Source organism: Helianthus annuus, chromosome 7, assembly GCF_002127325.2.
Source record: "Helianthus annuus cultivar XRQ/B chromosome 7, HanXRQr2.0-SUNRISE, whole genome shotgun sequence".
NCBI lineage: Eukaryota > Viridiplantae > Streptophyta > Magnoliopsida > Asterales > Asteraceae > Helianthus > Helianthus annuus.
In genome coordinates, this window is record NC_035439.2 from 114,538,094 (window position 1) to 114,554,137 (window position 16,044).

The 16,044-nt window shown below is 49.5% G+C and overlaps 1 protein-coding gene and 1 non-coding gene across 2 annotated transcripts; both read left to right on the forward strand.

Moving 5' to 3' along the window:
* Positions 1-1,208: 1,208 nt before the first annotated feature.
* Positions 1,209-1,315, forward strand: LOC118480732. Its single transcript, XR_004863709.1, has one exon. It is a non-coding gene; the product is annotated as a small nucleolar RNA R71 (small nucleolar RNA).
* A 4,017-nt stretch (positions 1,316-5,332) lies between these two features.
* LOC110866772 lies at positions 5,333-6,547 on the forward strand. Its single transcript, XM_035975200.1, has 2 exons — positions 5,333-6,096; positions 6,167-6,547. Exons 1-2 carry the CDS (start codon positions 5,334-5,336, stop codon positions 6,382-6,384), a joined length of 981 nt encoding a protein of 326 aa, XP_035831093.1. The 5' UTR covers position 5,333; the 3' UTR covers positions 6,385-6,547.
* Positions 6,548-16,044: the final 9,497 nt, after the last annotated feature.

The following is a 16,044-nucleotide window of genomic DNA, read 5'->3' on the forward strand; positions in this document are numbered from 1 at the left end:
AGCTCCTAGGTCGGCTAAGGCATTGCGAACGGGCGATTCCCCTATTGAGCATGGAATCGTGAAGCTTCCGGGATCGATTTTCTTTTGGGGAAGTTTATTGAGCACGAGGGCAGAGCATTCTTCGCCTAAATTAACTAATTGCAGATTTTCAATTTTCCTCTTATGCGTAAGGAAGTCCCTCATGAATTTAGAGTATTTGGGCATTTGGGTTAGGACTTCGATAAAAGGAATATTGACGTGCAATTGTTTTAACAGACTTTCGAATTTTGCGAATTGCTCATTTGTCTTTTGACGAATTAACCTACCGGGGTACGGAACTCGAGGAGCCTTGGTCGGCTCTGGTGGTGGAGGAGAGTTCTTCTCCTGCAGAGGTGTCGGTACTGTTTCTTCCGTTGGCGGTGGCACTTCTGCAGGCCCTACGGTGCGGTTTCGTAGTGTGATGAGGTGAACTTGCGCCTTTGGGTTTGTTTCGGTATTGCTGGGTAATGCGCCTTGTGGTCTCTCGGAAAAGTTTTGAGCTATTTGATTTAATTGTTTTTCTATGTTTTGAATGCTAGCTTGTTGATTTCTAAAATTAGATTCTAATTGTAGAAATCTTTCCGAGTTTTTCTTATCAGTGTCAGAGACGAGGCGAGATATAGTATCTTCGAGCCTTTCTCGTCCATCTTGTTGTTGAGTGAAATTTTGTGACTCATTTCTTGGTTGCTAAAAGTTTGTTCGTTGGGTTTGTTGGTTACTACTATTGCCGGGTTCCCTCCAACCAAGGTTTGGGTGGTTTCGCCATCCTTGGTTGTAAGTCCACGTTGGGGGACCCGACGGCCTAGGTCTATTATCAATGTAGTTTACCATTTCTTGTTGATCGTCTGTTTCTTTCATGCAACTCCAATTTTCATGTGACCCACCACACCCTTCACAAGCCATAACCGAGACTGTTTTTGTCATTTCTAATTTTTTTATCTTTGAAGAAAGAGCCTCGATTTGGGCTTGTAAAGAAGTGCTTTCATCGACCTTATGGGCGCCCGGGGCGATAGACTTATTTCCCCGGGGGGGTGTGCCATTGAAAATTGGTTTGAGCAATTTCCTCAATTTGATTATATATTTCGTGTGGGCGTCGATTACCTAAAAGTCCCCCGGAGCTAGAATCAAGTGTCTGCCTAGTGTGTGGCAACAATCCATTATAGAAGGTGGATACTTGTTGCCATATTGCGAGGCCGTGATGGGGACACTTGCGTAATAGCTCCTTGAACCTTTCCCAAGTTTCATATAAGGATTCCCCGTCCTCTTGTGAATATGTATTAATTTCAGCCATTAACTTAGCAGTTTTAGAAGGAGGGAAATACTTATATAGAAATTTTTGGGCTAGTTCATCCCAGGTGTTTACCGATCCAGCTGGGAGGGTGTTGAGCCAAGCTTTCGCTCGGTCTTCTAGTGAGAAGGGAAACATACGGAGGCGGATGGCGTCGTTTGATGCTCCATTGATCCGAAAGGTATCACATATTTCTAAGAAATTAGTTATATATAGATGGGGATCCTCGTCCGCAAGCCCATGGAAGGTTGCGGAGTTTTGGAGCATTTGTATCAAATGTGGCCGAAGTTCGAAGTTATTGGCTTCGACATTCGGAGCATTGATAGCGGCGCCTAGATTACCTACGGTGGGTCGTAGATAATCCATAAGGGTACGTTGGTCCGCCATTGGAGGTGGATTACCCGAAACCTTCTCTTGGTTTTTGGCTTTTAACCTTTTTCTGAGAAAGCGTTCGGGTTCTTCTAGTGGTTCTTTTATGTCTTTATTGGAACTGGAGCTCATACACTACGTGAGGGTGGCGTCGGGTTCTAAGTCCTGCAATAAAAACAAAAAAGAATGTTGGTCAGAAGGTTCACCACGGCCCCGTGTTGAGCGAACACGGCCCGTGGTCGGAATTTCAGTGATTGTTTTCCAGATCCCAGTTACTGGAAGTTGGACACGGCCCCGTGTTGCACCGGCACGGCCCTGTGGTCAGCCTTCTGTAACTTGGAAAACAAAAACTGCCAGTGACGATGCTGAACACGGCCCGTGTCCGACCAGGCACGGCCCCGTGTTGAGCTCTGCAGAAGCTGAAAATCTAAGAAAAAATCCTAAAAATTAAAGAAAAATAAAAAAATGATTAGGCCGTTGATTCCTAACTTTCTTAAAATCCTTGTGTCCCCGGCAGCGGCTCCAAAAACTTGATGCGTGTGTAGTGTAATATATTTTAGATGTATATTTAAGCCCCTTTTTACACTTTTAGCCAAGTTTTAAATTTATAAAACACGATATTTACTAACACTAAACACACATATAGGCAAGTGCACCCATCGTGGACGTAGTATAGTGTTGGTAAGATACCGAGGTCGTCCAAGGACACAAGAGCTTTTAATACCGGTTTATCCTCAACGTCTAATCAAATCAAAAAGTGATAAAAATGTTTTAAACTAAGAAAAATAAAAACTAACTAAATGCTGAAAAATAAAATAAAATAAAAACAGATAGACAAGATGAATCACTTGGATCCGACACGTGTGTTAGTATAACCTTTGATTATTTTCGCACTTTTGCACTTGTTTAAGAGATTATCTTAGTTATTGTAGTAGGCCCCTCTTTTGAAGGCGACGTTACCCTCAACCCAGTAGTTTGAGTCAGCAAGGATACTGATGAAACAATGGTTAACCGGGCAGGGTTAACACACTGGTCTCGTCAAGAAGGGTTAATCCCTTCCTCTCGGAGATCGCTGGCTGGGTCACCGGTGGATGATCTCCTGCACAAGGAAACAAGCCGTGACTCGTAACAAGGAGGATGGGGTGGGGGGTGCTCCTTGTTACCACTCTCCGGCGTGAGAATCAGTAGTTTGCTTGGGAAGCAAAGCAAGATTATAGTAGTAGTTAGAGTTGTGTAGAGATGATACCTCAAACCTGGTTTGGGGTCGGTATTTATAGCCGAGGAGTGAAGGAGGAGATTGATGGATGGGCTGACGACGAGCTGCACCGTTGCAGGTGTGTCAGTCTCGCCGGCCGTGGGGGTTACGCCACGTCAGCCCATTGCTTTAATAGCTCTGACAGGGGACTGTCGCCGGCGCCACTTGCCTCGTGGTGTCAGCCACTTGCCTGGCGTGTCAGTCCACTTGCTGGATATGCAGGGTGCGGTGCGAGCCGCATCGCTGCATGCGGTAACGTCTGAAGTTACCGCGTCTCCTACTTGTGATCAAGAAATACGCGAGATGCGGTGTTGGCCGCATCATCGTATGTGGAGACTATTTGCTCGCTTCCCTTGTCGTGACGAAAATGGCCATATGATGCGGTGCCAGCCGCATCGATATGTTCATCTTCTTTCGTATTTGGGTCAAGCTATTCATCTTCGAACCGAATGGGTTCGAAGGATGTGACCGCATGGGTGCGGTTTGCTTACTGGTAGGGGTTTGTTTGATGCGGGTAATGGTCGTTTTGGGACCATACCCCTTCAAGTCCCCCCAGTCTAGTGTTGCTCCCTTGTGCAAGTTGCACGTGGGAGGAGTACTGGACTTATGGTGTAGGAAGGTAGTGTGGCAGTCTGGAGAAAATTTTAGGCCAGATCAACCTGGTGATCTGGTAAAAAATCCGGCTATGCCTCTTCCGTACCGGTGAAGGGGTTTCGCTTGATGCGAAATTCTCAGCCGTTGCATGTCGTCAGGTGGGTTGCCACCTGTTGTTGTGTTGAAGGCCTGTTAGGGACCTTCATAGTAATGCTGCACAAACTTCGAACCAACCTCTTGGATGGTGGTTCGAAGGTTTGCACATGTTTCGAACCTCTTGGAGGTGGTTTCTTCTTCGAACCATTTGCCAGAATGGTGCACGAAGAAGAAAAGAAAAACTTGTAAACCAACCTTTGCGGTCAGGTTTGAAGGTTTTGGATGTTGTGTTAGAACTTTGCTCAAGTTCTATGTTCAGCATCCTATGATGAGATGACCATCCCTTTTTTGTTGGGTGTTCGTGTTCATCTTGATAGCTCTCAAGTAACCGTACGTTCTTTGCGGTTACTTCGTTGCGTCATTGTTGGCCGTGTTTGGTCGAACAATGTGGATCTAGACTATGGGTAAATAAACATGGTCATAGGCAAGGGGATGCCCATCGTTGTTTATTCCATGCGATCCATTGGTAGGTAAACAAAGTCCTAAGCAGACTTGTTACCGCGGTCCGTTGGCAGGTAAACAAAGTCATAGGCAGACTTGTTACCGCTGTTCGGACACTTGCTGCTTGATAAGTGCTTGTTTAGAGCACGTATCTGCGTTCTTTCTGGAGCCACTTACCTTCATGCTCCAATACCGAGTTTACAACGAGGTAGCCTCGTTCGGTGATGTGGAGTGAGTTTTGCTTTTCCGTAGCAACCACTCTGCGGAAGCTATGGTTATGTCTGTAGCTCTTTATGGGTGTCTGCGATGTTGCAGTCCCATATTCGCTCAAAGTGTGCTTGTTGCACGGATGTAACTCTTGAAGGTTCAGGAGTCAGGGCTGCTGATGTGCGGGCGCGTAGATTCCGTTCCTTCTTTCTTCTGGAGAAGTTGTTCATGCACCCTCTGTGGTTGTGAACCGGACAGGAGGGATTTGAAGCTTGAAGAAAAGGAAGGCAATGCGCTTTGCCTGTTCCTGAGATGCGGTTCAGTCCAAAGAACAACACTGGTTCTGAGCATCTGACACATCTGAATGGGTTCATGTGTGTCACTTCCGCATATTTCACGTGTGCTCGTGAGTGATGCGGAAAAGGTAATATATCCCTTTATAGCATAGATAGATACATTTCTACCTATTTTTTAGGGTATATAAAAAAAACGACATGCGGTATGGGTTATGGTGCGGTAAACCAGAAAAACCGCATGCCGCTTATGTTTTTTGGATAATGTTGTCGCTTTTTCTTGCCTATGTGGCTTGATCGCACGTGTGAGTTGGTAGAAGTTGGTGAGACGTTTCTGCATGTGCTGAAATGAAAGGACATTTGCACTGCCCGAGGCATTAAATGCACTGTAGCAGGGAGTGTAAACGTCTTCTTTGTCAGGCGCGTGGGCGGCCACGCGCGCGTGATAACCGTCAGCTAAAACGGCGCTCGACACGTGTTGTTGCAAGATACGCTCTTTTTGAACGTGATGATTTGCTTTCTCCCTCCGCATTAATTGCGATGGGTATATAAGGGGATAACCGTTTGTGGTTTCCTCTCACTTTGTCGAAAATTCAAAAAATTTGCCGTTTGAGAGAAAGTTGTCATCTGTCTTCTCCGACGATTTTTCCTGAATTTCTGGTGAGGTTTCTAGTGTTTCTGTTCACCATCTTCCGTTTCTTTGATATTTTTGATGGCTGAACCATCGAATCCACACAATGTGGAGGGTGAAAACCCTGAACAGCCGATAGTGGCTGAGGAAGAAGACGAGGATGATGATGTGAATGTTCCCGGTGGTGGGTTACCGGTGTTGAAGTGGACAAAAGGTAGTTTTAAAACCCTGATGGCCACTGTTCAGATGGCCAAAGACTGGAATGCTACTTTCCCACAAGTGGGGGACACCGGTGCCGATGCTCCGGCCGGTTATATAACCTTGTGGGCGGATTTTTTCACCCACGGTAACCTTAGGTTGCCGGTGACGGTGTTTGTGGCGGAGGTATTGGAGTATTATCACCTCCATATCTCCCAGCTTAGTCCTTTCGGAATGTTCCGAATTCGGAATTTTGAGTACACATTCCGTGCCCATGGCCTGCCCATTTCAGTGGAGAATTTCCGGCGTTTCTACCAGTTGACGGTGAACACCGGTTTTTTCTCGTTCACTCAAAGGCATGGGAGTCTGAAGTTGATGACACCCCCTAAGGGTGTGACAGGCTGGAAGAAGAGGTTCTTCTACGTGAAAGCCTGTGCGGTCTATGCTAACATGTCTTTCAGGAACGTCGATGTTGGAGTTTCCGATGAAGATATTCCTGTTGCTTCCGCAAAGACCGCGGACTGGTTCTCTAGGCTGCGGCCTATTGAACTCAAGAAGTTGGATAATGACCAACTATGGATATTGCGGATGATGCTCTCTAGACCGGATAGGAAGGAAAGACCCGTGTTGCGGGAACAGGGTGGTGGTAAGTTCGTTACCCTTTGTTATTTTCCTTATTTTCTAAGTCTTTGTGATAACCTGCATGCATGTATCAGCGGATGCGGTTGGCTTGTGGAGGATGTTTGAGCCTGATTTCAAGGGCCAGGTTGAACTGATCGCGGTTGAGCTGAAGAAAGGTTTCAACCTTGAAATTCTGAAGAACTTCCGCGTACCATCAAAAGCGGTGCTGGAAGCCCCGGTTCCGGGGGACGCAAGAGGTACGTCTTACGTGGCATTAGTTTTTTCAGTTTATCTTTTTGACTGGTTCTGTTGATTGTGCGAATCCAGGTGTCCTTGCGGATTTGGGGAAGTTTGAGAAACGCGTCCCCAAAAAGACTGTGGAGAAGAAAACGGTAAAAAAGACCGTGCGGGGTCGTGGTAAGGGGAGTGTTGAAGGCTCAGCTGCCCCTTCTTCCGTTTTCGAAGCCGCAGGTACCTATCAATCCTGTTCTCGGGGATATACCGATTACGTCGTAGTATCTGATACCCTTGAGGGTTTGAGTACAGCCGCGGAGTCACGTTCTGGTGCTGCGAAGAAGCAGGCAGAAGAGGTGGCTGCGGGAGGGACGGCTGCGGGTCCCCCTGTGATTGGTGAGAAGAGGAGGCCAGAGCAGAAAGCTGCTGGTGGTGTTGAAACCAAACGTCGGAGGCTAGTAACCAAAAGGTCTGCTCCGGCGCAGAAGAAACCTGCGGTTGTCGTTGGTAAGTGTAGGCTATCTAGTGTTAACTGTTGTGTAACTGGTTCTGATAGCTATTTCACTTTTTTGCAGAGCGTCAAGATGAAGATTTTTCTATCTTCGATGCTCCGGAGTCCCCTCCGCGTGCCATGGATGCGGGTGGAGCGGAGGTGCCATCGACACCTCCCGTCAAGGTGGTACCTGAGTCAACCGTGCGGAAGGAGGGTACCGCAGAGAATGCTGCGGCCCAGATATTTGATACTGTCGACTCGTCCAACAACCTGATCTCTCCCAATGAGGGAGACGATTTGAGTTTGCGGTTCACTGCTACCGGAAAGCAACATTCTGATGCTGAACCGCAAAAAACTGGCGATGAAGCGCGGCAGCATGATGCTGGGCCGCGGAAGTCTGCGGTTGATAAGGGTACCAGTTCGTCGGCCGATGGTGCGGGGTATGACGGGCCTCCAATTCAGCCTGGGGAGTCTGAATTGGAGTATTACTACCGCACCTACTCCCAGGATCGCGGTACGCTGTACCATCGACCCCCCTGGACTGTATTGCAGGGGGATGATATTGCTAACGACCCTGCGGCCTGCAGGGAGATCCTGGGCGGTCTTGGGACCCCCTTTGAAGTTGAGCGGGCTCGTGCCGCACCGCGGGAGCTGCGTATAAACCAGCTCTCGACCATGTTGGTAGGGACTTCCATTGTGGCTAATGCCATTTTGGAAGATTATAAGGTGCTGGGCCGCCGCGAGGAAGATGCTGCTCGCATGCGGGCAGAAGCGGAGAAGCTGGTCCAGGCTGCCCGTGCGGGTGCGGAGCAGCTCGAGAAGGATAAAGCTGCTTTTGAGAAGCAGAAGCAGACTTCGGAATGGGCTGCCGCTGCCCAGCTAAAACAGGTGCGTTCCCTTGCTAAACTCCTTGCTGATGAGCGTAAGCGTTGGGAGGAAATTTCATCCAACGAGCGCAAGAAGTGGAACGAATCTTGGGCTAAGCAGAACAATCTTCTGTTTCATACTCGGCAGGAGCTAGCAAACGCCAAGGCGGCAAATGTTACTTTGAGTCAAGAGAAGGCTGCGGCTGAGGCCATTTCTGTGAAGGCGCTGCAGGCGAAGGCCGACGCCTTGAAGGCCCTTGAAGAGGCTAAAGAAGCCGGGGCTCGTGCCTCAAAGGCCTATGAAGAGGCCGCAGAGAAGGAGAGCCGTGCTTCTAAGGCTCTTGAAGAGGCGAATGCGGAGCGCATTCGTTTAGGCAAAGTTGTTGAAAGCCTGCAGGTACGTTTCTTTAGCGTTGTTGCTTTCGTTTTTATTGTTTTGAAAATATTCATTGAGTGAACTGTTTGCTGTTCTTGTAACAGGCTGAGGTGCAGGCGCGGGAGGTCGCGGTTACGGACCTTACTGCCCGCGTGTCTGCTGCGGAGCAGCGGGCCGACGCTGCTACTGAGGCCAAGGATGCCTTGGTGTCCTCTTTTAACCAACTGGAAGCTGACCGTGAGTGGTTGCGGACTCACGGCATCGCGCGTGTAAGTATCCTTTGCCTTTACATTTGCTTGGATTAGCACGCAAGACTTATGATCTTTTTACTGCAGATTGTCGAGGCCATAATGAATGCCCCTGAGACCTCATCAGGTTTGGACCTGGTTAAGGAACGTGCGCGTGATGCTGGCTTCAAGGCTGGTTTTAACCGCTGCATTGGGCACATCAATGTACTGTCCGCAGGCGGTTATACTGATCAAGCATCCGGGTTCCGGGATGTAGATACCGAGGGTCGCCTGAAAGCGGCCGTAGCCTCCTTTTATGACACGCCCCTTGCCTGTGTAGGGGAGCTGGACGAGTGTTTGGAGGTTGCGGACTATGTTGACCGCTTGCGGATGCTTTACCCTGATGTGGAAGAGGAAGAACCCGCTGGTGACGTCGGAGGCGACGCGGGGACCAGTGGTTCAAAATAGGGTTTAGGTTGGCTAGTGTGCCTCCTTTTTTGTATTCCTCTTGTGTAGAATAGGAACTTTATGTAAATTCTGTAAGCATCATGTAGATACTTGAATTTTTTGAATATAAAGTTTCTTTGTTCAGTTTGTACAAGTGTTTTTAATTCTTGCATGTCTGAACGCGTGTATGCGTAATCTTTACCCATTTATGAACGGGGTCAAGTATACTCCATACTTTTGTTGTATGTGTATGCATCAATTCTGTTAATTACCGTGTGAGGGTTTTTAGAATTGCTTAAGCTTTGTAAAAGCTTGTATTACCGGAACTCTACCCATTTGTGAATGGGGTCGAGTGTACTCCATACCTTTGTCGTATGAGTCCGCGTCAATTCCATTGTTTGCCTTTTTGGGGCTCAGGAATTGTGTTTAACAAAAACTTGTGTATCCGGCCGGATAAAACATGCAAGTCTGTTTGTCTTTTGCTGGCCTATTACAATATTTGTGTGTGGTTACCACTTTGTATGGGTATCATGAATGAAGATTTTGCCAATCTGTTTTTGGGATACCGCAAAGTGGAACACGCATTTGTAATAGTAATAACAAACAATAATGTAGAAAATTGCTTATTTATTTATTTGCAAATGGCCTGCGGCCCAATAGGTTACATAGAGAGTGTAGGAACATAGCTTACATATAGCAGCGTCTAAGCTGTTGTGCGTTCCATGTTCTGGCGATAGGTTCGCCCTCTAGTGTTTGTAACCTGTATGCGCCCTTCCCTAAGACCTCGCTGATGAGGTAGGGTCCTTCCCACTTGGGGGCAAGTTTTCCTGGGCGCTCGGCATTAGATGCCTCGTTGTCACGTAGGACGTAGTCCCCTGGAGTGAAAGTACAAACGCGGACTCGCGCGTTGTAATACTTTTCCATTTTGGATTTGTATTTGGCCTCGTTGATGGCGGCGTTCTCGCGCCTTTCTTCTAGGAGGTCCAAATCGATCCTACGTTCCCTGTTGTTGTCTAGCTTTTCGATAGCCAACATTCGAGGAGATGGGAGGCCCATTTCCGCGGGTATCACCGCTTCAGACCCGTAGACGAGGCTGAAAGGTGTTTCCCCATTGCTTGTTTTTGGGCTAGTGCGGTGAGCCCATAAGATGCTTGGGAGTTCATCGACCCAGCCACGCCTGGCTGTTCCCAATCGTGCTTTGATTCCGTCGACTAGGCCTTTATTTATACTCTCGACTTGGCCGTTCCCTTGCGGGTGTGCGACTGACGAGAATATGTGTTTGATGTTCAGCTCTTCTAGCCATTTTTGGAATTCGTCGGCAGCGAAGTTGGTGCCGTTGTCGGTAACAATGTACATTGGTAAACCGAAACGGCAGATGATGTGCTCCCAAATGAACTTTCTTGTTATCATAGCAGTGGTTGAAGCGAGTGGTTTCGCCTCTACCCATTTTGTGAAGTAATCAACCGCCACTATGATAAATTTAACTGCACCTGGTGCGTCCGGGAATGGTCCCACTACGTCGATCGCCCATTTTTGAAAAGGCCATGCAGTAGTGACGGGGACCAGATTGTTTTTTGGCCGCAAAGTTTTTGGTGCATGGCGCTGGCAGTCCATGCATTTGCGTAATTCTTTGACGGCGTCCAGGTGCATGCCGGGCCAGTAATACCCGGCATTCATGATTTTTGCCACGACCATGCGTGGTCCGGCATGTATGCCGCATATGCCCTCGTGTATCTCTCGGATAAGGTATGTGGCATCTTGTGGATTAACGCATCGGAGGAGCGGTCCGAGGTATGACTTTCGGTATAAGATACCGTCTCCCATTTGATAGTGGCACGCTTTGTATTGCAACTTACGTGCCTCTGTTTTGCTCTCGGGGGTCACACCTGACTGAAGGTATGCGATAATTGGTGTCATCCATGACGTTGTTCCGTATTGGATGACACTGACCTGGCGTAGAGGAACCGAAGGATTTTGCAAAATCTCGATACGTACCTCCTTTGCCAAGTGTTGGAAGCTGGTGGATGCAAGTTTTGATAGTGCATCCGCAGATTTGTTTTCGCTTCGATTGATGTGTCGAATATTGAATGAAGCGAATTTGGATTTTAGCTGCAGGGCTTGCTCGAGGTAGAGGATCATGATATCCCCTTTGGCGGCATAGTCGCCGCGTACCTGGCCCGCAACTAACAAGGAATCGACGTGTGCTTCCAGATGTTGCACGCCGATTTTGACTGCTAAACGTAGCCCGGCTAATAGTGCTTCATATTCTGCCTCGTTGTTGGTGCTTTTAAAATCGAGGCGGATGGCATATGTAAGCTCTTGGCCGTCAGGGCTGACGAGTCGCAGACCTGCGCCCGCGCCGTCCTCGTTGGATGCACCATCGGTAAATAGTGCCCATACTTCTGAGGAGGGTGGTGGGGGCGCAGGATTTTGGGATTCTTCGCATTCTTGGATGCGATCCGCTGGTACTTCAGCGGCGAAATCAGCTAAGATTTGGCCTTTGATGGCAGGGCGCGGTTTGTAATGTATTGTATGTGCGCCCAGCTCAATTGCCCATTTTGCTAATCTCCCAGAGATGTCGGGTTTGGACAGGATCGGGCCGATCCTGTAATTGGTTAGCACTGTGATGATGTGGTTTACGAAGTAGCGTCGTAACCGTCTTGAAGCATGTACCAGTGCTAGTACCAATTTTTCCATTATTGAGTATCTCGTTTCCGGGTCGTTGAGCATTTTGCTGATATAATAGATGGGTGTTTGAACCCCCGCTCGTTCCACTATTAATACCGCGCCCACTGCGTTGTCCGCAGCGGATAGGTATAAGATGAGTGGCTCATCTTTGCATGGTGCGGTTAGTGTTGGGAGTTGTATCAAACACTCCTTCATTTCCTGGAAGGCCTTTTCGGCCTCTGTGGTCCACTGGAATTGTTCTTTCTTTGAACAGCTTCGCAGGGTCTTGATGAAAGGGTATGACTTGGCCGCGTGGTTAGCCAAGAACCTGTTGAGTGCCGCCAGCCTTCCGGCCAGGCGTTGCATATCTTTCATCGATGCAGGCGATGGCATGCGCTCGATCGCCTGCACTTTTTCCGGGTTTACCTTGAATCCATCTTTGGTGACGATGAACCCAAGGAATTTGCCTTCTTCCATTCCAAACGAGCATTTCCCTGGATTGAGCTTCATGTTGACGCTTCGCAGAGTTTGGAATGTTCTTTCTATATCAGTGAGCATGGTATCTTCCTCCATGCTCATGACGACCAGGTCGTCCATATAGATTTCGACACTTTTGCTTATTTGACCGCGGAAAGTGTCGTTCATCAGTTTCTGGTAGGTTGAGCCCGCGTTGCGCAACCCAAACGGCATTTTTGTATAGCAGTAATTTCCGGTTGGGGTCCGGAATGCCGTTTTGTCTTCATCCTCAAGTGCCATTTGTACCTGGTGGTACCCTTTGTAGCAATCGAGGAAACACTTCCACCTAAACGGTGCGAGGTTATCGACCTTTTCGTCGATTTCTGGAAGCGCGTAACAATCCTTGGGGCAGGCCTTGTTAAGGTCCTTGTAATCGACGCACATGCGCCAGCCCCCGGATGGTTTTTCTACCATGACAGGGTTGGATAACCAAGTCTGGTACTTGACTTCCCGCAGTATACCTGCGGAGAGCAGTTCTTCGATCTGCTCTTGCATCGCCTGGTTTTTAGCTGACCCAAGGTGGCGTTGGCCTTGGATCACTGGTTTGATACCTGGTTTGGTATTCAAATAGTGCTGCGCTATTTCACGAGGGACCCCTGTCATGTCTGCGGGAGTCCACGCGAAGATGTCTTGGTTCCTGAAGAGGAGCTCCTTCAGGTGCGCTCTGGTGGTCGAGGATAAGGCGTGACCCAACGTGACCTTCTGTTCCGGATGCGTTGGGTTGAGAACCCATTTTTCCGGTTGGTCGACGGGGGTGGGCCTTGCGACCTTTGTCGGACGTGCTTCGTCCGTCATCATGACGTCCTTGCGGGCGTAGATGATTGCAACCCCCGATGCGGTTGGGAAACCAACCGCGGAGTGGGGGACGGATGTGATCATATTGAAGTCTCCTTGGGATTCTCTCCCAAGGATGACGTCATAATTGGAGGTGTGGGGTAAAACCATAAAGTTAACCTCCTCTGTCCGCGTGTGTTTACCATTGGTAAGACGCACGGGAAATGTAATTTGACCTAGGGGAAAGACTGTTTCCCCTGCGAATCCGGCCAGCGGGTAATCTACGGCTTGCAATCGATCTTTGTCCTCTTGGTCAAATTGATTGAAGCATTGCTCGTAGATTATATCGGATGTACTGCCCGGGTCGATGAACAAACGCTCGGTGCAGTAATGGGCCAGCTGGCCTGAAATGACGACGGCGCGTCTGTCACGCGGTCCGCCTCGGACTTTTGGGAAGACGACTTGCTCGTCTTTCCAATCATTGTCCGGTCTTCGTGCCGCTTTTCGCGGCCTACCCTTGCCTCCGTAGATCATGTGGGTGGAAGCCACGTACATGGCTTTCTTTCCGGAGGAGGTACCTTCGTTGTGAGGGGTGATATGCTTGGTGGGCTTTTGTCCACCTGGTAAAAGGTGTTGCAGTTTCCCCTCTTTCAACGCCCGCTCAATCTCCAGCCGGAGACTGATGCAGTTGTTGGTGGTGTGGCCCGAGTCCTTGTGGTACTCACAGTATAGTGCGAGGTCCTGACTTTTCTTGGACTTCATTGGTTGGGCCGGTCGCAAGAATTGTGGGTCCGCGAGGAGGACCTCTCTTGGCGACTGGTTGATCTCGGTCCATTTGCGGTCCCGAGATTCTTTTCTTGGTGCCCGAGTATCTCGGGCCGGGTTGTAGCATTGTGGGTCAAACGTGTTGGGTTGCGGGAAATAGGGTTTAGTAATATCCCGATTTCCTGCCTCCCGGTTTCGCTTGTTGTTACGTTTGGACCCTTGGTGGGATGTTTCGGCTTGAGGTTTTGCCTTTTTGACGTGCGGTTCGAGCGACCGCTGTGTCTGGGCGTATGTCTTGACTGCGGTCATGACATCCTCCCATTTTTTAGGCAAACCTTCCTTGCCAGAGATGGTCATGACCATCTCTCTGTCTTTGACGGCCCGAATAAAATGGTTTCGCGCCATTTGGTCCGCCACGTCGCCTATCTCTAGGCATTCTTTATTGTAACGGATGACGAATGCCTCGAGCGATTCGTCATCTCGTCGCCAGATGTTCATGACGTCCAGCGAATCGCGTTCGTGGCGTCGCTGCTGGCTGAAATGGGCGAGGAACTTGGCGCGCAAGTCCTCGAAAGAATCCAGTGATCCCACTGGCAAAGAATCAAACCATGCCCTCGCCAGACCGATAAGGGTCTGGGGGAAAAAATTGCACCAGGTGGGTTCGTCCCACCTGCCATTGACGCCTGCGCCTGTGAAGATGTTCATGTGGTCGTCCGGGTCGGTCGAGCCACTGTATTTCCCAATGTTGACTGGGAATTTTGTCGTTGTGATATCGGCGTTGGCGATGTGCGGGACGAATTTTGAATTTTCGGCCGCGGCCCTTGGCCTGTATGGTTCGTGCACAGGGCGCTTTGCCGCCCTGAGGTATGTAGTGCGGGGGTGACTGGGAGGAACATAGTTGCGTCCCCCCGGTCTGCTGTTGGTGTCGTGAGACTCCCCGCGGTAGGTTTGATCGTCAGGGTCGGTATGACCGTACCCTTCCGTGTAAGGTTGCGGGCCTAGTCGGCTCTGGATGCCTGGGCCGCGCCTGGAGGCTGACTGCCTCCTATCTTCCCCATAGGGGCCCAGGCGGGTATGCACTGGCCCTCTGGAGCGGGACTCATATGAGGAGGTATCCTCATTGAGTGTATGGACCGAACAGTAAGATGATCCACGATCGTCATGTCGGCTTCTGGAAGCCGGACGTGAGTGTAACCTGCCATCGTATTGGAGTATACGGTTGGCAGGTGTGTGTTGTATTGGAGTAGGCCCAGCTTGTACGTTTGCTTCCGTACAAGCGCGGTTGTAAGCCGCTATCAGCAGGTCAGTCTGCTGTTGGTACCAGGAGTGTAAGTCCACGCCTGGTGGAAGCACAGTTGGGGCCTGTGATAAGTCGTGTCCGAACGCAAAGGATGGGATCCTTTGGGTGGACGTGCCAATGTGTCCGGGTTGGGGGGTCGAAGGGTGGACCCCTGTTGGGACCGGGGGATTTGGGTTATCCGCATTGGTGTTTTGGTTATCAGTCATGATCTTGAGAGGGAGAGGGATGGATTAAAAAGTGCTAAGAGTAGCGGTGGGCGCCAATGATGAAACAATGGTTAACCGGGCAGGGTTAACACACTGGTCTCGTCAAGAAGGGTTAATCCCTTCCTCTCGGAGATCGCTGGCTGGGTCACCGGTGGATGATCTCCTGCACAAGGAAACAAGCCGTGACTCGTAACAAGGAGGATGGGGTGGGGGGTGCTCCTTGTTACCACTCTCCGGTGTGAGAATCAGTAGTTTGCTTGGGAAGCAAAGCAAGATTATAGTAGTAGTTAGAGTTGTGTAGAGATGATACCTCAAACCTGGTTTGGGGTCGGTATTTATAGCCGAGGAGTGAAGGAGGAGATTGATGGATGGGCTGACGACGAGCTGCACCGTTGCAGGTGTGTCAGTCTCGCCGGCCGTGGGGGTTACGCCACGTCAGCCCATTGCTTTAATAGCTCTGACAGGGGACTGTCGCCGGCGCCACTTGCCTCGTGGTGTCAGCCACTTGCCTGGCGTGTCAGTCCACTTGCTGGATATGCAGGGTGCGGTGCGAGCCGCATCGCTGCATGCGGTAACGTCTGAAGTTACCGCGTCTCCTACTTGTGATCAAGAAATACGCGAGATGCGGTGTTGGCCGCATCATCGTATGTGGAGACTATTTGCTCGCTTCCCTTGTCGTGACGAAAATGGCCATATGATGCGGTGCCAGCCGCATCGATATGTTCATCTTCTTTCGTATTTGGGTCAAGCTATTCATCTTCGAACCGAATGGGTTCGAAGGATGTGACCGCATGGGTGCGGTTTGCTTACTGGTAGGGGTTTGTTTGATGCGGGTAATGGTCGTTTTGGGACCATACCCCTTCAGATACAATCCTAAAGGGTCGGATTATTGAAAGATAATGAATTAAGTTATTAATGCAAATTGTGGTAGGCCCCGCTTTTGGCGGTGACGTTACCCTCGGCTAAGTAGTCTGAGTCAGCAGGGATACAGTCCTAAATAGCCGTGTTATAGTATTAATAGTAGTTAACTTATGAGGGGGTCAAAGAGTTTGGATCCCCGCCATCCAATACCTATGGGCATTGAAGGAGATCCTACTAAATT